At 38.7% G+C, this 23,750-nt stretch overlaps 1 protein-coding gene across 2 annotated transcripts in view; it reads left to right on the top strand.

Moving 5' to 3' along the window:
• Nucleotides 1–23,750, top strand: part of ZNF407 (zinc finger protein 407) — a gene marked incomplete at its 3' end in the record, with an annotated part of 417,799 nt that overhangs the window by 263,544 nt on the left and 130,505 nt on the right. For both annotated transcript variants that reach the window (XM_082853707.1, XM_082853708.1), the window contains exon 8: nucleotides 9,444–9,622. In XM_082853707.1, coding sequence (XP_082709833.1) covers nucleotides 9,444–9,622 — 179 coding nt within the window. The remainder of the gene's footprint in view (nucleotides 1–9,443; nucleotides 9,623–23,750) is intronic.

Below are 23,750 nucleotides of genomic sequence, written 5' to 3'. Positions count from 1 at the left end.
GTCAAGAGCCTGCCTGCCAGTGCAGGGGACGCGGGTTGGATCCCTGGTCGGGAAACTAGTCTCCCACATGCCGTGGGACAACTAAGCCCATGTGCGCACGCGCCCCGGAGCCCGCGTGCCACAACTAGAGAGAGAAAACCTGCATGCCGCAATTAGAGAGAAGCCTGTGCGCTGCAGCGAAGACCCGACGCAGCCAAAAACAATAAAGAAAATAAATGAATATTTTTTTAAAAAAAGATTCCAATGGTATTAAAAAGAATTCCAAGTTGGTGATTAAAAAAAAAAAAATATATATATATATTTCAGTTACACACAAAATTATATATATAATTTTGTGTAACTGAAGTATGTGAAACGTTGGCCACCGAGGCCTTTTCCCTGAAACCCTGTAGGCATCGTGCTGGACTAATTTGGATGCTGGGATGTTTCTGTGTTGTTAAAGGATAGGCCACCATTAATGTCTGCTACGCGTTTTTACCTGAGAGAATGGGCATTTATTTTCTCATAAGCACGTAGGATACGGCGTCTGGTAATTACTTAAACTTACTTATATAAGCTTATAGCTTGTTGTCTTCATGGCAGATGAAAGTCTACTAGGTTGCACTTTTCTCAAAGCAAGTTACCTTCTTCTAGACTGAGAATATATATTCCGTATATTAAGAAGTGAACAGTTAATGAAATTATAAGTGTCTTTTCCTCTTTGGGCTCAAGAAGAACCAAGGAGAGGTCAAGGTTCTGTAGGGCTTGCACTGGTGGGCGGCCCTCCTCGCTGCTTATGCCATGAGGACAAGCCACGTCTGGCCACGTGTTTAAATCAGTCTCCTGTTCTACAGCCACACAAACTGTGTGAGTGGGACTATTCTTGAAGCGTTAAATGCTGACGAAGTAATTTGGGTTTCTAACAGAGACACAGCTGACTGTCGCTTCTTGGTCTTTCTTCTTTGTGAGTCTCATTGTTCTCCAGGAGAGTGGAGGGTGGGGCAGGTTGTTGAATTCAAAGCAGCTTATTGCTCTTCCTGGTTGTAGAAACCAAAACAAGCAGAGATATGAGTAGAGAAGTAATGTAAGTGGATGTAAATGTGGGAGCATGAATGGTGAAAAACAGATGGGAAGTTCTACATACTTTGGGGAGTAGAAGGAGTGTGCAAATCCTATCGAAGGCAGTGGCATATCCATAGGTAAGTGTGCAATTAATGTTATTTGAAGTCAGTTGAAGTCAGTCAAGTATTTTGAATAGCATGGAAACAAGATAATTTTAGGCCATTCTCAATTAAAGATGTCACTGAAGGGGGCGTGGCAGTCCTGTAAGTAGACAGGTGGAATTTTCAACCCTATTTCAAAATTAAGTTTCATTTTATGAAGCGTGGCCTTTTGTTATGGTTGTTGATGTACATGGCTCACCTCTCCTATCACATTGTGTTCTCTTTGAGGATATAACCAAAATGATTCATTTTTATGTTTCTTTTAATATAGTAGGCACTAAATAAATATTCGTTGAGTAAATTCATTTTGAAAATAATAAATCAATACCTACGAAAATAGACTTCTCTTGTAATCATAGACTTCCCATGGAAATCATAATGATAATTAGACTTAAATTACTTCTGTTCTGAAAGACCTCCCAGTGGGTTTGAAAGGCTGGCCTTGCCCTTTTAGACCAGCACCCAGATGTACGGGTGAGCAGAGCCCACGCGTGGGTCACATGGGCAGTGCTGTGGCTGCCGTGTGGCGGCTTCTCCATGAGCACGTGGTATTGGTAGCTGCACTTGGGACGGGGCTGTGAATACCTGACGGCGACATAGCGGCGGAGCCCAGAACCTGGGTCCTTCCAGCCACTGGAGAGCAGTGGATGGATCATGGTCAATCAGGCGACCGCCTTCATCCACTCCTGTGCTAACTCACAGGCTCCTTCTTCCTGTGAGACACTGTTCTGTGTTATCAGATGACGCACATCCCCTTATATCGCATAACAAATGTTAACATAACTATAGCTGAGAAATGGGGAGAAAAATGAATGTACATCAGTTTTTATTGTCACAGCGATTGATTTCAAAGAATTGGGATTTATGAAGAGCAGGAAACAATGAGAAGTGACCTGATAGGAATTGTCCTATTTAATAGCCGCCAGTTAGGAAAAAAGAAAAAGAAAATTCGTAGAATTTAGAACAGGGTGATCCAGAAATTGTCCAATTAAAAGTTGATATTGCAGAATATGTTCAGAAGATTATGTTTTGTGCTTACTTCTGATTTCTATAAATTCTTTTTTGCCTTAGAGTTTATAGAAATGGTGTATTTCATTACTTACGAAATTATCCAAAAAAAGAAACTTTGGATAATTTTGTAAGTAATGAACTATACTGTTATTTTTAAGTATCTATTTTACTTAGATGCCTATAAAACTTACTGTTATTGTATATTATTTTTACTATTTGAACTTTATCATTTGAAAAGTCAGAGGCTTACTATCCTGCCCCATTCCAGGTCCTCTTCACACCCACTCTCCTGACGTAACCGCTTGTGACCATTCCTATTTTTGTCCTGCTAGAGATAACCTAACACTTTGCTGCTTCTCTGTTCCTTGGTGTATGGGCAGCATAGATCAGGAAGTTAGCTCATGCACCCGGTTTACCGCTACACCTCTCCTCTCTCCCCTATTTTTTTTTTTTACTGTATTCATTTTGGTTTTCTAAGTGATTACCTTTACAACCTGACTTACCTTACTTAAATCTTTTACTTGATTCATCAAATTGAATTATGTCTATGTAAGCATGAGAATCTTCACACTTGATTTTCATTTCTATTACCAACTTATGTCAGCTATACTGTTGTATTGTTTATGACATTTACATTCTGTATAATACTATCCAATCCAGTTGTTTTTAAGCTGCACGTTTTGATCATATTTGCTTTACATGAGTAGAACTTAAAGATATTCTCATGAATAATCCAAGTGATCCAAAAATATACTGAGCAAACGTAGAAGTTCCCTCTGCCTTGGAAACCTTTCCATAAATATAATTACCATCAGTAGTTTGCTAGGCTTTCTTCTAATACCCATTTAATGCATTTGTGTATCTATATGAGTATATTGTATAGTTTTTAAAAGTTGAAAGGATTCTTACACGTATTTACCTGGGACTTGCTTTTTTTTTTTTTAACTTAACAGTGTGTCTTGGAAGTTTTTCCATGGTAGTACATAAGGTGTACCTTATTTTGTTGAATGGCTTTTGTCCAACAAATAAGGATGAATGATGAGCTGCACACACACACACCAGGGCTTCCTCCGTAGCATTTGAGGGAGATTCAGAGACAGGCATGCCATCGTTACTCCTCCTCTCAGCCTGTCTCTGTACCTGTCACACCTGTGGTTCTCTGGAGCCACACTCAGGGACGTTGCGGTGCCTGGCGTCAGACTGGGAAAGGCACCATGGGACTGGTCAGCTCCACTGCTTGGGGAGCCCACCCTGGATGGCGTGAGGTCAGGGCTGTGCGGGAGCAGTCGTGTGGCCTGGCCTACCAGGTCGCTTGCCTTGTTCTGGCACCACTCACGGCTGGGGGGTACCCTTGCTTTTCCTGGGATCAGGCTGTGCCCTCCCAGCGTTCTACCAGGATGTAGTTGGCTTCCATGGAGCTCTGTAGGAGACCAGCTCCTACTCTGAGAAGCAGGCTTGCATGGTAACCCTTACCTCTCAGCAGTATGGAAATCCGTAGTGTGGATCATTGTAAATTAACAACTCATTACCTTTGTAAGCAAACATCTAGTTTCACATTCTCCCCTAGTGTTTAGCAATTTAACAAATAATGGTTTAATGATTCTCCTTATGGATAACTTCTAGAAATGAACTCCTAAGTCCAAGAGTATGTGTGTATTTTACTTTTGAAGGCTATCATCAAACATCTTCCCAAAGCCTTTGCTAACTGACACTTACCAGTGGCATTCATTTCCCTTACCATTCATTAATGCTACCAGTCTTCTTAAATTTTGCCCTTCTGTTACCTTAGACTTTCATTGGTATTTCCTTGGTTACTGGAGTCATTTAATGCTTACATAACCATTTGTAGATCTCCAGTTAGGAATTTCTTGCTTATGTTTTTTATCCAGTTTTTAAGATTTTTATCTTTTTTCTTATTAATCATAGGTACTCATTTTGTAGTCTGTATATTAATCATTTTATATATGTTTCGTATATTTTGTCCATTTCTTTGCCCTGTCTTTTAACTTTATTTATGACTATTATGCTATATAGCGGTTTTAAGTTTTATGAAGTGTTTTTGCTACATCTTTTTATAGCATTTGTGTTCTGAATTTTATTCAGGAAAGCTCTTTCAAATCAAGATTATAAAAATGTTTTCTTGTATTTTCTTCTAGCACGTTTATAATTTAGTGTCCTTATGTTAATCTTAAAGTCCAAATGGCATTTACTTTTGCATGGTATAAGACCACAAGAATCTAACTATTTCTTCCCCATGTGATAGGTAATTGACTGAACACCGTTTGTTGTATGACCCATCATTTCCTCACTGATCTGAAATGACATCTTTATCCCCGTATACATTGGTCCTTGTGTTCTTTGTCCTGGTGATGTATTGCGTTCAACACTCCCAATGACATTCATCTGTTTGCTAAACATCGTTGATAAAATGTTCCATTTTAACCAGAGGAATATGAACTTCTTTATTCTTGTACCCTCTAACCAATGTTAAATTTAACCAGCACAACTGTTTAGTAATCTAAAATTACCAGCCTCTTTCTTTTTTTTTTTTTTTTTTTTGTTTTGCGGTACGCGGGCCTCTCACTGTTGTGGCCTCTCCCGTTGAGGAGCACAGGCTCTGGACGCGCAGGCTCAGCGGCCACGGCTCACGGGCCCAGCCGCTCCGCGGCATGTGGGATCCTCCCGGACCGGGGCACGAACCCATGTCCCCTGCATCGGCAGGTGGACTCTCCACCACTGCGCCACCAGGGAAGCCCACCAGGCTCTTTCTTTATGGGTCCTTTAGTGAGAACATAAGTGGCAGAGGACTGTATCCTGGGCTGTGTTATGTAAATTGTGGAAGAAGCCCTGCACTGCTGTATTGGTTACTGCCTGCCACTTGCAGTGACTTGCAGCTTTATTTTCTTCTCCCTTGGAGATTTCCCAGGCTTTCTTAGACTCAGTTTTTACTCAGTGAATTTATAATTAAATACTACTGGTTAAAAAAATGTGAAAACTTCTTAAATTTAGTTTACAAAAAGACTTCCTTTGGATTATTCTTTATTCATTTTGGATTATTCTTTTTTTTTTTTTGCGGTACACGGGCCTCTCACTGCTGTGGCCTCTCCCGTTGCAGAGCACAGGCTCTGGACGCACAGGCTCAGCGGCCATGGCTCACGGGCCTAGCCACTCCGCGACATGTGGGATCTTCCCGGACCGGGGCACGAACCCGTGTCCCCTGCATCGGCAGGCGGACTCTCAACCACTGCGCCACCAGGGAAGCCCTGGATTACTCTTTTAAAGATACAGTAGAAGCCTCTTTCAACTGAACTTTTAGATAAATATGTACTATAATACACTTGTTCCAATGCATACTTAACTACAGAGTAATTCTTTTCAAGGGTATTGGTTCAAAAAGTATATTCTGAACATGCATAGAAAGAAATCACATTTCTAAACATATATGCATGCATGCACTATATAACTGTTGGGGGAATCTATTTTTCAAACGAATTGAAATTGCCTTTCGTATACAGTGAGAAAATTGCTAATGATGATCCAGATAGTTGAACTGTACTGCATTTAATAGAAAGACTAGCAACAGTAATCAAAAGCGAACTGAGTACCTCCTGTATTTTCTGAACTTGTTTAATATCATTTACCTTAACCCTCATGACAGCCTTATGAGATACATATATTATTCCCATAAAATAACAACAACAACAAAGTACTCCATGGTCAGCAAGTGTGGAAGGGAGAATGTTAAAGAAAACTAACACAGTTCTTTAAGTAGAACTTTCAGAAGATTTTAATGTCCATTTACATACACAACCTGTCAGATTATTAGCAGTAGACCAAGACAGTCTTTAATTTCACACAGGAGTTTGGGAGTGGTGAGGCAGATACATAGCTTCCCTTGAGGAACTAGGAAAGGAATGTTCATTGGGATGTGTGTGCACGTTAGCGCATGACATCTGTGCCCGCTCTCTCTGCATTTCCTTTTCTTTATCGGTAAGACAGTACTACCAGTACATGTTAATAAATACATAGAAATTACCTGATTGTGTCTTAGTGATACTACTTTATTCTCTCTGGTTCCGTAGTTAACTCATGACATTTGCCACACCAGCTCACCAGCACAGTCTTGTGATTGACGATCTGATGGCTTGGGTGGGAAGTTGTGACCTGGGAGGAAAGGAGCAGTGCAGAAGGATGAGTTCTACCAGATGTGAGCCTTGTGCAGCTTGCTTCGTTGTAACAGATGGGCGCAGGCAGAGACAGACCAGCAGACTATGATAGAAAATCCAGAATTAGCTTCAAATAAATAAAATATTGATGAAGGTAGCATTTCAAGTCAGTGGGGGAAAGTTAGACTATTAAGATGTTGTCTTGGCTAGCAGTCTGGATCCACAGTTCACACCACACTCTAGGAGAATTTTGTAAGGGATCTAATATTCAGTGGAACATAATGAAACTATTCAAGTACTAGAACCAAATTCGGGACAATCCTTTTATGATAGGTAAGGAAGCCAAGTAAGGAAGCCATAGGACAAAAGATGAACAAAATAAAACACTTCTGCTTTTCAGAAGATGCTGTAAGCAAAGTCTAAAGGAAACTAAGGAAGAAATATTTGTTACTTTTGTCATAAAGTATCTACCTCCTTTATGTATAGGAGAATGACTAACAACCTTAGGAAAAAAACTGATCAAAAATATGGAAAAGCAGTACAGAGAAAAGAAAATACATATGACATTTCAGTATTCGAAGAAACTTTATTCGTTACAAAAGAAATGCATATTAAAACTTTTAAAGGTTAAAAATTGAAACCCCAGTGAGCTACCATTTTTCACCCACCAAGTTGGCAAAAATGTGAAAGTTTGGTAACACAACACACTACAGTGGCACGAATGTGCAGAAACAGACTCTCTCAAACGTTGTTGGTGGACGTGTAAATTGCTACAACTCCTCTGGATGCCAGTTGGGCAGCATTTATCAAAATTACAAAAGCATATGCCCATTGCCATTGGAAGCAATTCCACTTGGCATCCTGAGATTTTCTTGGCATCCTGAGAAATGGAAAGTGTTTCACAAGATGATTCATTGCAACCTTGTTTATACTAGCAAATGATTGGAAACAACCTAGATGCTCATCAGTAGAGGGTCAGTTAAATATAACACTCTCTGTCCTTACCGTGAAATACTGCCTGGCTATTAACAAAGGAAGGAAAGGAGGCGGAGCAGAGGGAGGGAGTAGGGGAGGGTAGAGGGAGGCATCAGGAAGGACACTCTGCTCTAACATAGTCACGTGGAAACAACATCCCCCGTGCCTTGTTGTTAGGTGGAAGAAGGTGCTGCTGACACGTGTTAATGCCAACAGATTTACATACAAGAAAAGGGGAGAAAAGAAGATACAGTGTGTTTGTGGATTGGAAAAATCATTCTTAATTCTCCCAAAAGATATATAAGAAGTTAGGGATCCCGGGTCCCTGGTGGAGGTGGGGGTGATCCGGCCCGTGCTGGAGGAGGCTTTACCATATCTGTCTATCACTAGACTGTTTGATGTTTGAAATATGTGAAAGTATGTTTCTTCAACTTCAGCGGTGCATTATTTTTTAATAACTGAAATAATATGCATCAAAAGAGGAAAAAATATTCATTAGGATTCTTTTTAAGCTTCCTTCTGATTAGGTTAAATAACATAAATTTAACATGCTTTTGTGTTAATAGGCAGTGAGTGTGTAGTACTGACATAGTCTTGTGGCATTCTAGAAGCACTTGTGGTTTATTTTATTAATTTATTATTGTAAAATGCATTGCTTTTGAACTGAATATTTCCTTTATTACATATTTTTTAAGAAGCCGTAAAATTAGGTCGCATCTCTGGTCCTTTTGCTAATTGCCCAGCCCACACTTTATATATTTGTACACGTATATATGTACATATATGTAAAGCTGCCTCAAAATTTTCAGTGTGTCATATTTCAAAATTTCATTTGAAATGTCCTCATAATTCAGAATGCCTTCTCCATAAACCCAATGCTTGCGCTCATGGGCCCAGCAAGTCCGGCATGAATCCCTGCTCCCCACAAGGAGCCTGCAGCCTTGCGCTGAGGCATCTAACTTCCCATGGAACTGTCTTGATCACTGTTGCTTCGTAAGTTTTGAAATCAGAAAGTGTGAGTCCTCAACTTAGTTCTTTGTGAGACTGTATTGAGTCTTCTAGGTTCCATGCGTTTCCTTGTGAATTTTAGAATCAGCATTTCAATTTCTATAAGAAATCCAGCTGAGATTTTGATAGGGTTGCACTGAATCTGTACGTCAATTTGGGGAGTATTGCCATCTTAATAATATTAAGTCTTCCAATCTATGAACATGGGACTCTCTTTAGAAATCAATGTCCAACTGAAGACATATTCAGTCACCCACTCTTAATGATTGTATGCCCGCTCGGTTTAACTGCTGTTAATTGGACGCGGTCTGGGGGCACAGTTGCAGTGCCTGTGCTGAGAGGGCTGGGAGCAGGCGGTGAACAGTTTGCCTCATGAGCAGTTCCCTGTGCCCAGGGTTCTGGTCATTTCAGGCCTTGCATTTCTGCGTCTGCAGGAAAGCAGTGGGAGAGGAGCCTATTTTCAGGGACAGTTTGGTGGGAAATATACAGACCCTCAATTGTATTTATTCAGTCCATCCCTCTTCAAAACCTACACCAGTACAGGAGCCTCACTGGAACTTCGCACATTGCCCAACTGTGGGCTGAGGGGCTGTTTCCAGCTACTTTTCTATCGTCAGACTATCTTAGAGCCTTACTTAGAAGCAGCTCACTTGACAGGTCTAAAAGTCAAGGCATCTTTTTTTCCTTAATGCTCCAATTTCAGTGGAGGTGACAGGGCTTGCCTTTGTATCAGTACTTCATGGTGCGAGGTGTGTTCTCGGGATTAAGGAAACTCCTTCACTGCCCTCAAGTGGTACCAGAATAATTTGATATTAAAATGATAGAACTTGGGGCTTTGTGTTTCCAGTTCTGCGTAGAAATGAATTGCTCCGGTAAAAGCCAACCTGGAAATTAGCACCAAGGTTATAAGAGCTCCCAGCCTCACATGATTCATGTTAACTCTTACAGAGCACAACACTTATAGCACACATAGCACCTGACACCTGTGAGGTCTGCACGAGTGGTCACTGCCATCATGATCTGTGGCCTCATGTTATTGATTTGACCTTCATTCCGTTTACTTTTCTTTCTTCCTTGGTAGGTCAAACTGTGCTGAAAATATCCGCAAACACATTCTACACACGGGCAAACATGAAGGGGTCAAGATGTACAACTGCCCCAAGTGTGACTATGGAACCAACGTCCCTGTGGAGTTTCGAAACCACTTGAAAGAGCAGCATCCTGACATCGAAAACCCTGACCTGGCCTACCTGCACGCAGGTAAGAAACGAAAACTATTATGTAAAATGCTCCCTCATCACGATAGTTACTAGGCTGTTTGTGCATTACCAGCCTTTATTTAAATGTGGTAGCATGTGTGATAGTATCTGCTTCAAGACTTATAAAAAAGAACACTTGGTCTTATCCTCCTCAACTATAAAAACAGGTCTTTTCAATTATATTTCATCAAGAGCAAATATGACGAAATAATCATCGCAGGACAGCAGAGTTATCAATGGCAAATACTCAAAACGCGGTTAAGCTGAGACAGTAGTAGTTGTTTGAGCTTCATATTTTGGCTAATTGATAAGGTTTTTAATTTTTTTTCAAAAAATCTTTGTGATTTAAAATGTTATGCCTGCCCTATCCCTTGTACCACGGTTTTCCAGTAGATACCTGGTAAGGGGAAGAATGTGACTGAGGAGAGCAGGAGAACCTGGACGGGGTAACAGAGTGCCACACGTGTCCCCAAAACTAGGAGGGACCGTGATACGGGGTTCAGGGAACGTTGGTGATGGCAGAGGTCACTCTGAGAGATCACTCTGGCCTTGTTGGACTGGCCGTCAGATGCTGTGATCACTCCGGCCTTGTTGGACTGGCCGTCAGATGCTGTGGGGGGATCAGATATGCAGCACCAACTGCAGGGTTAAGCACATTGACCCCTGGAGCCCAGCCTTTTGTTTAGTGAACAAGGGGGCCTTGAGTGCAGAGTTCTTCCGTGCAGAGTAGCCAGGTGATGGATGGTGAGTATGGGACCTGTCGGAAGAGGTAGTCCCCTGCAGGACATTTGCCGGCAGTTCCAACTGTAGCCCAAACAGGACTTTATTTAAATAATGCCAGGGGATCCAGGGGATGTTTAAAGCAGGTGCTTTGGGAGCAATTGGAGCTGTATTTAAACTGTCCTCCCTATCCTGGCTGTGTGGGTTACAGGCAGGCTCATCTCATCACCTTAGATTTCTCGTACGTAAATCGATGTGGTGGGATCTATTTAAAGGGTTATTGTGAGAATTTAAAAAGATCTGGTCTATGAAGCTCTTAGCACAGTACTCTCGTGCCGAGAATGATCAGTGCAAAGGACTGTGGGTGTTGGTGCTGATGCTGGCGAAGTGACACTAGTGTTTGAAAGTTGTGTGAAATCCCACCCCAGATGCAAGGCTGCCTTTGCAAAATATGTAAATGACGTTGGTAATGTAATGTCTACAGTGAAAGAAACAGGACTTGTTGAGTAATTTGAGGTAGAATAATAGTCCTAATCCATTTGACACTGAATGTAAGGTTATTATTTGTTTTCTGCTGTTGTGCTCTCAAATTTCTGTTTATACTCATCAGATTGACTCTTTAAAGTCATGGTAAAACATCTGACTTAGTAATCTCTGTTGTACCCACGTCTGTTTTTGAAAAAGAAAAATGGGGGTCAATATTCTTTGTATTTTGGTGAGGTTGTTACTGAAAAGGTTTTGAACTAGACAGTTTATCAGCTTTAGTTCACAAAAACAGACAAAGTCAAATTGAAGTATCTTCTGGCCATGAGTACCTACGGATTCTTTATTAATATGAGTGCATGACAATGCAGATGTCAGAAATATTGCCTAAAAGCTGGTGCTTCCAGAAATGGCCAAGCAAAATGATCTAAACTGATGGTAGGTTGTCAGCAAAGTACCATTTTCAAGGTAGTTTCACTATTTCAGCTTCTCAAGATGTAATGTTGACGCATTCTGTCTCTCTCTTCCATTGCACCAATCAGACATTAAAAGTAGGTTATTTTCCTAAAATAAGGTGTCTCTAGCTCTTAAATGAAGTAAACAGCAAAGAAAGGGAGAGGAAGCTAATTGCAGACCAAAGAAACACATTCCTTTTGTTGTTCTGCACAGAAAGGACAGACGCTTCGCTTACACCATTGCTGCTCTAGTGATCCTGAGAGTTCTGTTTTGAGATATCATTTGTATAAAATCTTTTTTAGAAAAATTATCCTCGTTTCCTTGCGTATGTGTGTGATGCTCTTGTGCATAGGATCCTAGTTTTCTGTTTGTATTTTTATGATTCTTTTTCTATATAAATCACAGTAGCATTCCTCAGTATTTTGACAAATGAAATCCATGTGGTGCATGTGGGGTGTCACTTGTTTATTCCCCCCATGCAAGGCAAGATTGCTCCTCAGTAATATATTTGCTTTGATAAACTTAGCTCAGTTAAGAGAAAACTTTAAAACGGCAAAGTTCTTAGATTGACTCTTTCACCTTGTAATTCTGAGTCAACTGTAATACCTTCATGGGTGTGTGGAACGCGCCCTCCTCCACGTGAAGTGAGGTGTCGAAGCGGGCGCTTGCCGCTCTTCCTTCCGTGCTTCCGGTAGAGGAATTAGGCAGCACAGTGGGTGAATCCCTGGTGCACGGTACTGCGCAGGGTCCGGAGGTGGCCTGAAATCTTCAGAGTGGTTTATGGCCCAGACCTGACGGTGACTTATCAGCAGCCTTCTCTGCTGTCAACACTATTCATGTGTTGAGAAATCTGTAACCAAAAATTCAGTGAAGCATATGAAGCAGTTCTTTTAAACTACCCCAGAACAAATAAACAGATTCACTCTGGATCTGACTTGGCTCTCCCATGTAGATCGAACATCTAATGGTCTCATGAGAAGGAAAATGTGAAACAACAGCAACAGAAAAGATTGTAAATAATGTCATTTGGGGTATTTTAAATTTTAGTTAAGATGATATTTGGAAATGTCTATGTTAAAATAAGGTATTTAATTTTTTTTGTTGTTGGAAAACAGTTCTGAGAAAGTGGTTTTCCTGCAGTTGTTCTTCCCCTGGGGGCCCTACAGTGAGGTCTGTGCCATCTCTGAGGTCCCTCCTCACTGTAGCATCCCGTGTTTCTGTGTGCATGGCCTTCAGGGCAGGCTGGGTTTTAACTTCAGCTCTCATTTCCCTGTTGAATGACTTTGGAAACCCTGTTTTAACTCTGTGGGTCTCAGTCTTCCCCTCTGTAAGCTGGGGATGGTGATGCCTACAGCACAGTTTTCATATGATCTAACCAAGATGGTACAATATGTAAACTGTTTGACGTGATAATACTTGGCACCCATCGTTGCCCAGTGTTCTTCTCTGTTGGCTTCCGTTGATGATCCATTGTCTTCTTTCTCAACTGTTGTTGGGAACTAGAATGACTTTGATACCATTTTCCGTTTCATACTCCTGAGAATTAAAGGCTATATGTGAGCTTTAATTTTGGTTGTAGCTTTTGTTGGAAAACAAGATACAAGTGGTCATTTATTTTTTTTAAAATAAAAGTGGATTATTTAGAAATGCAGTATTTGATTTCCAGGCATTTGGGGATTTTCTGATTATCTTTTTGTTAACTACTGAAACAGTAATGTAAATTGATTTCTAGCTTACATCTACTGTGCTTACAGAACATAGTCTGAATTATTTTAATCCTTCAGAATCTGTTTATACTTTCTTTATGCCCAGCATATGGTGAGTTTTGGTAAATGTTTGAGACGTACTAGAAATATCGGTGTTGTTTGGTGCTGCATTCTGTGTTTCCTATATGTCACTTACCTCATTTCTTTACTGCATTGCTCAGACTGTCTGTACTCTTACTGATTTTTTTTATGCTAACTCTATCACTATGGTAAGAGAGGTATATTAAAGTTGCCCACTATGGTTATGAATTTGTCTGTTTTTCTGTTAATTTTGGCTTTACATGTTTTAAAGATAAATCACTGGATACTTGGAACTTTAGGTTTGTTTTATATATATACACACCTAAGATAAAGAAAAAATATTTAATTCTCTTATAATTATGAAATGTTCCTTTTTATCTGTAGTAATACGTCTTGCCATCATTCTATGTTTTATATTGTATAGCTATACCAGCTGCCTTATAAACAGCATATAGCTGCATTTTGTTTTTTTATCTGCAGTGACAACTTTAATCTTTTACTTGAAATAGTCCTTTACATTATTATTTATACTTGATAATTGATGTACTCATCATAGTCAAAACCCCAAACTACTCGAATGTCCATCAAGTAGAAAGGTTGCATATTTACCTAATGGAATACTCTACAGCAATGAGAATGATTGAACTACAGCTAAAGCGACAATACGAATAAGTCTCACGATCATATCATTGGATGAAGTTAAGCCAAACAAGAAGGAGTATATTCTGTATTATTTCATTCTTTATTAAATATAAAAGCAGCCAAGACTAATCTGTGGTGTAGAGACCAGTCCCTGGGATGAGGAGAGGCGGTGCTGGTTCTCCTTCTTCTTATCCCTGATGTTGGGACGCGGTTGTGTTCAGTTGGGGAAAATTGCTCAAGCTCTTCTCTGAGTTGTACCCTTTTCCGTAGGTACTTCTCTTTTTTTTTTTTTTTTTTTTTTTGCGGTACGCGGGCCTCTCACTGCTGTGGCCTCTCCCGTTGCGGAGCATAGGCTCCGGACGCGCAGGCTCAGCGGCCATGGCTCACGGGCCCAGCCGCTCCGCGGCATGTGGGATCTTCCCGGACCGGGGCACGAACCCGTATCCCCTGTATCGGCAGGCGGACTCTCAACCACTGCGCCACCAGGGAAGCCCAGTACTTCTCTTTTTAAAAGAACAGGATTCCCTTGACCCCTAAACTTCCAAAGAGGTTCATTTAGGTCCACTCTAGATCTAATATGATGAGATTATGCAGTCACATTAGTCCCGCAAAACTGATGTCAGATTGCAAGTGGCCAGAATCTTTTCTGTCATTGTACATTACACTTGTTCTCTATTACGTGAAATCCGTTTCAGCTCAAAAGTGATCTTTATTTGAGCTTCATAGTTTTAGCAGTTGTATTTCTCCCATCTCTCTTATCCGTGAATAAGCTTGGTGTTCATTCACTACACCTTGAGAAAGAATTACACACACTTTATGTTTGCAATACAGGTGACCTTCAATTGGACTTGGGTGGTAATATCTCAGAATACTTTAAAAATAACCTGAAGATTGAGATGGAGAGGGCTAAGGAGAGAGTGGAGGGGGTGTGCCAGGGCTCTGCTGCTTGTGACTACGAAGAAGATGTTTTTTCTCACGAACTCCAAGAGACAGACTCCACGTTGTGCCTCCACGGCTCAAATTGAAGCTATGCTCCCTGCACCTGCACAGATGCGCCCGGAGGGCCCAGGCGTGAAGTGGCCACTTTCCCGCAGGATGAGCGCTGCGTGGAGACTAGGAGGTTGGCTTAGTTGTTCCGTATTCTCATCTGAGAAGCTGGGACTTTAAATGTAGTAAATGTTTCTGCCTTTTCCAAAGGTAATAATCAAATAGTGTTCTCTTATTAGGGGAAATTAAGCATTAAGTGATGGGACGGTATTTTTCCTAATTTCCTTAATTTTTCTACTGTCATATTTTTTATCATATTTGTATTGATATGATTTTCATTAGTTCTTATATATATTAATACTTAATCATTTACAATATACATTAGATTATTGCCTGTGCAGGATGATAGCACATGAATCTATCAAACCCTCTTCACAGATTAGAATTTTTTATTCTCCTATAAGATAGTCATTTTTTAAATTCTTTATGATATGTATTATTTAACTTCATTCCATAGCATTTCTCTTACCCAGTTATAAGAATAAGAATGTGAAAGTTTGACTCTTATCCAAATTCCAAATCCTTTTTCTTTCTAATGGTTACCAGTTCAGTACCATTTAAACTATATTTAACTGATTCCTTAATTCTATCCAAGTGCATCACTTTATACTTAGGCAGATTAAGTTTCATATTCCACCTCTGAGCCCATTTGCTTAATCTATCACGGTTAAGATAAAACAGCTGTAGCCTTTTGTATCTTAACCATTCCCTCTCATTTAGTGATATATTCAAATTTTGTAATATAAAAGGTTTTCTTCATCATTAATTAAAAACATTAGTGTTCTGATATATAGAGAGCCTTGTAGAATGCAGTCTTTTCCCAAATTCTTTGGCCCTCTATTTTTAACCCCATTACTTTCATCCCCTTTTGTTAGTTGGGTGCCCTGACACATGTCATGACATTTTGTACAATAATTCGTTTTATGAAAAGGTCCAAAAATCTCAGAAAATCCTGACAGTTTCTCATTGGTTCTCCCTTACATAAACCAATTATTACTTCAACTTAAAAAGGAACGAAATTTTTTCTGACATGATTGCCTTTGGTAAATCCATGCTGACTCACTCCTATTAAATTGTACTTCTCCAAATGTATTATTAAGCTCATCCATAAGTATCATCTCAAATTTATTTCCTAATATAGATGTTAGACTTACAGCTCTATAATTTTCAGCCTCTCCCCTCTTTCTTTTTAACCTTCAGACTGGAGTCCTTGTTTTCCAGTCTCCTGATACTTCACCACTTAACAAAAGACTTCCTAAAATAATTAACAGCTCAACAATTTGATTCTTTAACCTCAGACATCATCCATGGGTTAATTTACTATTTTTCTTAACTGCTGCTAAATGTCTTTGTTTCTTTCAAAGCCCTGTCTACATAGTCTGGTGCCTTCTGTCCATCATGGCACAGCAGATAGGTATTTTGCTAATTGGCCTCTCTCTCCGCTCTCTCTCACTCTCACTCCTGTTGGAATTCCTAAGTTTAGGACTATCTTACATTCTTTGTAGTCAGTGGGTGAATAATGTCAAAGCACTATTTTTCCATCAGTCTCCTTTTTTTCAGTAATATAATCGCTCTCTAGGATGGTCTCATTTGTGTTTGTGTGTCAGTAAATGTGCTGTTTACTGGTGAGTTAAGCTGACTCTGAACTCATCACCATTTCTCTTTTATTGAGTAATATACTGATATAGGTTTTTTCAAAACTTTCTAATTAACATTCTTAAATATTTTAAAATTTAATCTCCTGAAGAATAAATATGTTCTCTCTAACATGTCTTCAGTATATGTCTAAAAACTTCCTTTATCTACTTAACATTGTGGAGTAGGCTTAAGGAAATATTTGCCCCGTATGTCTCTCTGGTCCACTTTCTGCCATTTCCTTCCCACAGTCCTCCAAACGGTAATATGTATGGCTTCCTATTTTAGATGGTTAGTACGGGGAACTAAAGAACTCTATTATTTTGCACGTTTTGTCTTTTTAATTACAAAGAAAGAAAGAGGAAGGGTAGTAATAGTGTCTGTGCTGAACTTTTCATTAGGCCATTAAATCTTCAAAGCAAAATTCTTTGGTAGGTGCTATTCCCAATTTAATGATTTAAAAAAAGAACCTTCAAGAGGTTAACTTGCTGATTGAAATCCATGTCTGTTTGTCTTCAAGAGTTTTCCAATTATATAACCCTACATATCCAGGAGCTTTAAAAAAAAAACAACAAAAAACTCCCTGTTTGGCAAAAGCATTAGGAACTTGTGGAGAAATCAGCGACTTGTAGAAGGTGGCTGCTGTCATCGGCCGATGGTGGCCTTCAGCTGCAGCATTTCCGGCCTCCAGCCGACCCTGCTCACTTCAGACCGGTCCCCACAACCTGAACTGGCTCTGGCCAGTCCATCCTGTTACTGTTTGTTTGTCCTGAAGGCAGTGGTCTCTGTATACTGACAGACTCCCTCGGTTTGTCTCAAGTCTGAAGTCAAGGGGAGATTCTGTCAGCAACCAAGGACCTCTGTTCAGTCCTGAATGGCGGGTTTTTCCTCAAGTTCCAGGGTTTGTTCCTATACTTGGTCCTCCTAAGTGTATAGTTATACCACTCCTTAGATTGTCTAGTTGGTGAATATATTGTGCAGTGTTAAATACATTGCACCTTTAAAGCTGTTTGCCCATTTTGTCTTAATTTCAAAAATCTGAACAAATGGCTAGCATATACTTGAACTCTTGGTGAAATTTAAATGTTAATAAAATAGTAAAAACCCCCCCAAAAGAATCAGCATCTATGGGTTAATGAAATTCTTATCATAGAAGCCTTCATATTGAGTTTTAAGACATCAGATAATCTGAAAACGTGTACTAGGAAGTAGCATGGTATAATATAGTTAAAAAAAAAAACCCACTAGGGTAAATGTTTTCACAGTTGTACTTCTACTGCCTGGTACAGAATTTGAAGGATGGATGGATGGGTGGACAGGTGGAGTCAAATGAACTAGGTTTTAGTGTCCTGACTTTATTGCCATTGAGATGTGTGACTTTAAGCAAGTCTCTCAACCTTCTGCATCTGTATTCTCAGCTGCAAAATGACTAACAATGTTTAGCCTTTCCTTTGAATATGAGGTTCAAATTAACTAATACATATGAAAGAGCTTTGAAAGTTATCATTGATATTGAGATTTTCTGTAGAAATAAAGGTATTGGGCTTTTTTTTATTGCTGTTTTAATACTAAGAAAGTAGTAGGAGAGGACTGGAATGTATTTTGCATTTATTTGAAGTTGTTATTGAGAGAAATGAGTCTCATAACTATATATGTGTGTATATGTTTTATGTGTGTGATACGTATATTAGCATGTCAGTCTGAGCATATATCCAAAGTTTGGCTAGAAAAGGTCTATATAAAACTTTTTTTTCAGAGTAGAAACTTATTATTTGAATTATTTTTATTCTTTGTATGTTGCGTACTATATTTTTAAAACGAATATGATCTTGAAATAATGTCCTTTCTAGTGTATATTTTAATGTTCTGTGAAGTCCTTAATGGCATTCGCAACATTTAAAATAAAGTCAGTGTACACAAGTAAAATACGGCTTTTGTTAGTAATACCTAATAGAATTCACTGAAAATATCTCAAATTCATGTAAATCCATTTAGTTAATCATTTTTGATGGATCTCAAGCCTTAAGAGCTCTCAGTCTCATCCCCTAACTACATAATCTTAAAGACAAGTTTTAAAGTGATGTTTAAATTTTTTTCCCAGAAAAAAAAAACTCTATCCTTTTCTTTCTTGGGTGGCCTCGCTAAGTGTAATTAGCCTGTGTAATACAGAGCCACGTTGAAACTGTCTTTTAGGCTGCTTTCCTCGCTGCCACAGGTTATACAGGCACATACAGTATGGTTACCTCATCAGCAGGCAAAACTGTGATCTTATCCCCCCTGACAACTTCATTTATCAAAATTTTAAGGGAAAAAAACATTGTGGAAAGTTATAATAGGGGCAGTGTAATTTTATCAGGTAATTGATGTGGCTTTTATTTTTATATAGACCTTTTACCATCTGATTAATTGAATATAATTTATATATTTTAAAAATTTACACACTTTCCCAGACGTATCATGACCCCAACTAAAATGCAGTTTTATATGAGGAAACAAGGTAGGTGGTGACAGGTCCTACTGCTGATGCTGCAGCACAGGTGGCTGTCTCCAGCAAAGGCATTTAGTGAAGAATAGCATCACAAGTCTTTCAAGTTATGAGGAAAGTTGAGGTATCTTGTTTAATTAGCTTTGAAGTTTAGTTCTGAAGATGTAAAAATGCATATTATTATTCATTTGCAATTTCACTTATTTCTATTTTTAGCAAGCAAAATTACCATTTAGCAAATTTTCCTTGTTTTAAGTTTTTATTTTGAAAACACTTGCAGAAAAGTTGGAAAAATAGTACAGAGAGTTCCCATATATCCTTTACCCAGCTTCCCCAAATGTTAGCATTATATATAACCACAGTGCAATTACCAAAACCAGACTTTAGCATTAGCACAGTACTGTTTTCTAAATTATATTCTTTATTCAGATTTCACCAGGTTTTCCATTCTGCTGTTTTTCTTTTCCAGAATTCAGCTCAGAAACCAACATGCCCTTCTGTTGTTGTGTGTCCTTAATCTTCTCCAGTCCATGGCAGTTTTTCCGTCTTTCATTGTCTTATGTGACCTTGACATTTGTAAAGAATATGGATTAGTTATTTTGTAGAATGTTCTTTATTTTGCATTAGTCTGATGTTTACTCATGACTCAGTTGAGGATTTTTAAAGAATTTCTCAGAATAGATGTGGAGTGTATCAGGGGTACGGTAGGGCAGATGATGTAACCTGGACCAGTTGAGTAAGATGGTGTCTCTGTATTTCTCCACTACAAGCTTACTATTTCCCCTTTTTAATTAATACATATCTCAGGGGAGATACATTCAGATTATGCCAATAGCCTGTTTCTCCTTAAGCATTTAACCACTAATTTTGATATTCATTAGTGGATCTTGACTGCAACAAGATCTGTGGAGTTCTAATGGTCATTTTCTCTCTTCCCCGTTCCTTCTACACGTAATTGGAAGTTTTCTTTAAGGAATATCTGTCCCTTCTCTTCCAATTATTTTTATTCTATTAATTTTTACCAGCATGAACTTATTTTACTCTGTGGCTTATAATTCTATTATATCATTGTTATTTATTTTCTTGCTCACAGTTCTTCAGCTTTGGCCATTGCAAGCTCTTTCAGGTGGACTCCTGTGCCCTTTGATGTGCCCTCATGCTTTTATGAGCATCTGTTTACTTTCTGGCACCAAAATGTGATCCACGTTCATCTGGTGGTTTTCCCTCCCCTGGTGGTAAAATCAGCCTCTCTTTCAGGAGCCTTAGTTCCTTTTATTGGTATTTAGAAATCATGATATGTATACTGTATGTATTCATTGCTTGTGTGCACCCTTTGCTTTTTGGCCTTCTCAACAGACAGAACTAGGAAACGGCTGTGTGCATACTAACCCCTGCATTCCCATAAATATACCTTGTTTTATTTGTCCAAAACATAAATTATCTTAGCTATAAAATCCTTAAAAGAAAACATATGAACAAATCTTTGTGACCTTTCGTTAAGCAATGCTTTCTTGATTATGACACCAAAAGCATGGGAAATAAAAGAAAAAAATAGATGAGTTGGACCTTACCAAATTAAAAAAAATTTTGTGCCTCAAAGTACACCATCAAGAAGTTGAAAGGAAAACCTATAAAATGGGGGGAAAATTGCAACTCTATCTGATAATGGACTTGTATTCAGAATACATAAAGAACGCTTATAATTCAACAATATCAAGGCAAATAACCTGATTAAAAAATGGGCAAAGAATCTGAATAGCTGTTCCTCCAAACAATATATATATATAAATGGCCAGTAAACACATGAAAAGATACTCAACATCATTACTTGTTGGGGAAATGCAAATCAAAACCACAGTGATGGGCCTTAAATGAATACCACATTTACTCTTCTTGGCAATTATGAATAGAGGGGCTACGAACATTCACATGTAGATTTCTGTGCGAATGTCAGGTTTCATTTCTCTTGAGTAAATAAACACCTGGAAATGAGATACCTGGATGATATGGTACATATATATTCAACTTCTAAAGAAAACCATTGAACTGTTTTCCAAAGTGTCTACACATTTTATATTCCCACCACGCTGTTTGAGAGTTACCCTTGCCCCACGTCTTTGTGAGTACTTGTTATTGTCAGTTTTGCTTACGTCATTCTAATAGGAGTTCAGTGGGATTTCATGGTTTCAGTTTGCATTTCATTCCTAATGATGTTGATTATCAGTGCTTATTTGCCTTCTTTATATTTTCTTTGATGAAGTATCTTTTGAAATATTTGCCCCTTTTTCCCTTGGATTATTGTTTCAAGAATTTTTTTTATGTTTCTCTCCTTTTTATTAATTTTTCAATAAATTTTTATACATATATGTATATATGTAGATTAAGGTATAAAACATGTCCATCACCCTAGAAATTCCTTATTCCTAATACCAGTGCCCCATTTCCCCAGAGGTAACCATCATTCTGAATTCTGTCACTATAGATTAATTTTGACTATCCTTTATTCACATAAATGTAATTGCATAGTATATGTGCTTTTTTTTTTAACATTTTTATTGGAGTATAATTGCTTTACAATGGTGTGTTAGTTTCTGATTTATAACAAAGTGAATCAGTTATACGTATACATATATCCGCATATCTCTTCCCTCTTGCGTCTTCCTCCCTCACATCCTCCCTATCCCACCCGTCTAGCTGGTCACAAAGCACCGAGCTGATCTCCCTGTGCTATACAGCTGCTTCCCACTAGCTATCTATTTTACATTTGGTAGTGTATATATGTCCATATATACACTACCACTCTCTCACTTTGTCGCAGCTTACCCTGCCCCGTCCCCGTGTCCTCAAGTCCATTCTCTAGGAGGTCTGCGTCTTTATTCCTGTCTTGCCTCTAGGTTCTTCATGATCTTTTTTTTTTTTTTTTTTTTTAGATTGCATATATATGTGTTACCATATGGTATTTGTTTTTCTCTTTCTGGCTTCACTCTGTATGACAGACTCTAGGTCCATCCACCTCACTACAAATAACTCAATTTCATTTCTTTTTATGGCTGAGTAGTATTCCATTGTATATATGTGCCACATCTTCTTTATCCATTCATCTGTTGATGGACACTTAGGTTGCTTCCGTGTCCTGGCTATTGAAAATAGAGCTGCAGTGAACATTGTGGTACATGACTCTTTCTGAATTATGGTTTTCTCAGGGTAAATGCCTAGTAGTGGGATTGCTGGGTCATATGGTAATTCTATCTTTAGTTTTTTAAAGGACCTCCATACTGTTCTCCATAGTGGCTGTACCAACTTACATTCCCACCAACAGTGTATGAGGATTCCCTTTTCTCCACACCCTCTCCAGCATTTATTGTTTGTAGATTTTTTGATGATGGCCATTCTGACCGGTGTGAGATGATATCACATTGTAGTTTTGATTTCCCTAATGATTAATAATATTGAGCATTCTTTCATGTGTTTGTTGGGAATCCATATATCTTCTTTGGAGAAATGTCTGTTTAGGCCTTCTGCCCATTTTTGGATTGGGTTCTTTGTTGTTTTGATATTGAGCTGCATGAGCTGCTTGTAAATTTTGGAGATTACTCCTTTGTCTGTTGCTGCATTTGCAAATATTTTCTTCCATTCTGAGGGTTGTCTTTTTGTCTTGTTTATGGTTTCCTTTGCTGTGCAAAGGCTTTTAAGTTTCATGAGGTCCCATTTCTTTATTTTTGTTTTTATTTGCATTTCTCTAGGAGGTGGGTCAAAAAAGGATCTTGCTGTGATTTATGTCATAGAGTGTTCTGCCTTTGTTTTCCTCTAAGAGTTTGAAAGTTCCTGACATTTAGGTCTTTAAGTCTTTGAGCTTATTTTTGTGTATGGTGTTAGGGAGTGTTCTAATCTCATACTTTTACATATACCTGTTCAGTTTTCCCAGCACCACTAATTGAAGAGGCTGTCTTTTCTCCACTGTATATTCTTGCCTCCTTTATCAAAGATAAGGTGACCATCTGTGCATGGGTTTACCTCTGGGCTTTCTATCCTGTTCCATTGATCTATCTTTCTGTTTTTGTGCCAGTACCATACTGTCTTGATTACTGTAGCTTTGTAGTATAGTCTGAAGTCAGGGAGCCTGATTCCTCCAGCTCCGTTTTTCGTTCTCAAGGTTGCTTTGGCTATTCAGGGTCTTTTGTGTTTCCACACAAATTGTGAAATTGTTTGTTCTAGTTCTGTGAAGAATGCCATTGGTAGTTTGATAGGGATTGCATTGAATCTGTAGATTGCTTTGGGTAGTATAGTCATTTTTACAATGTTGATTCTTCCAGTCCAAGAACATGGTATATCTCTCCATCTATTTGTATCATCTTTAATTTCTTTCATCAGTGTCTTATAATTTTCTGCATACAGGTCTTTTGTCTCCTTAGGTAGGTTTATTCCTAGATATTTTATTCTTTTTTTTGCAATGGTAAATGGGAGTGTTTTCTTAATTTCAGTTTCAGATTTTTCATCATTAGTGTATAGGAATGCCAGAGATTTCTGTGCATTAATTTTTATCCTGCTACTTTACCAAATTCATTGATTAGGTCTAGTAGTTTTCTGGTAGCATCTTTAGGATTCTCTATGTGTAGTATCATGTCATCTGCAAACAGTGACAGCTTTACTTGTTCTTTTCTGATTTGGATTCCTTTTATTTCTTTTTCTTCTCTGATTGCTGTGGCTAAAACTTCCAAAGCTATGTTGAATAAGAGTGGTGAGAGTGGGCAACCTTGTCTTGTTCCTGATCTTAGTGGAAATGCTTTCAGTTTTTCACCATCAAGGATGATGTTGGATGTCGGTTTGTCATATATGGCCTTTATTATGTTGAGGTAAGTTCCCTCTATGCCTAC

The sequence above is a fragment of the Leucopleurus acutus genome (genome assembly GCF_964270905.1).
Source record: "Leucopleurus acutus genome assembly, chromosome: 13".
Taxonomy (NCBI): Eukaryota; Metazoa; Chordata; class Mammalia; order Artiodactyla; family Delphinidae; genus Leucopleurus; species Leucopleurus acutus.
This window is presented reverse-complemented; position numbering and strand designations above follow the sequence as displayed.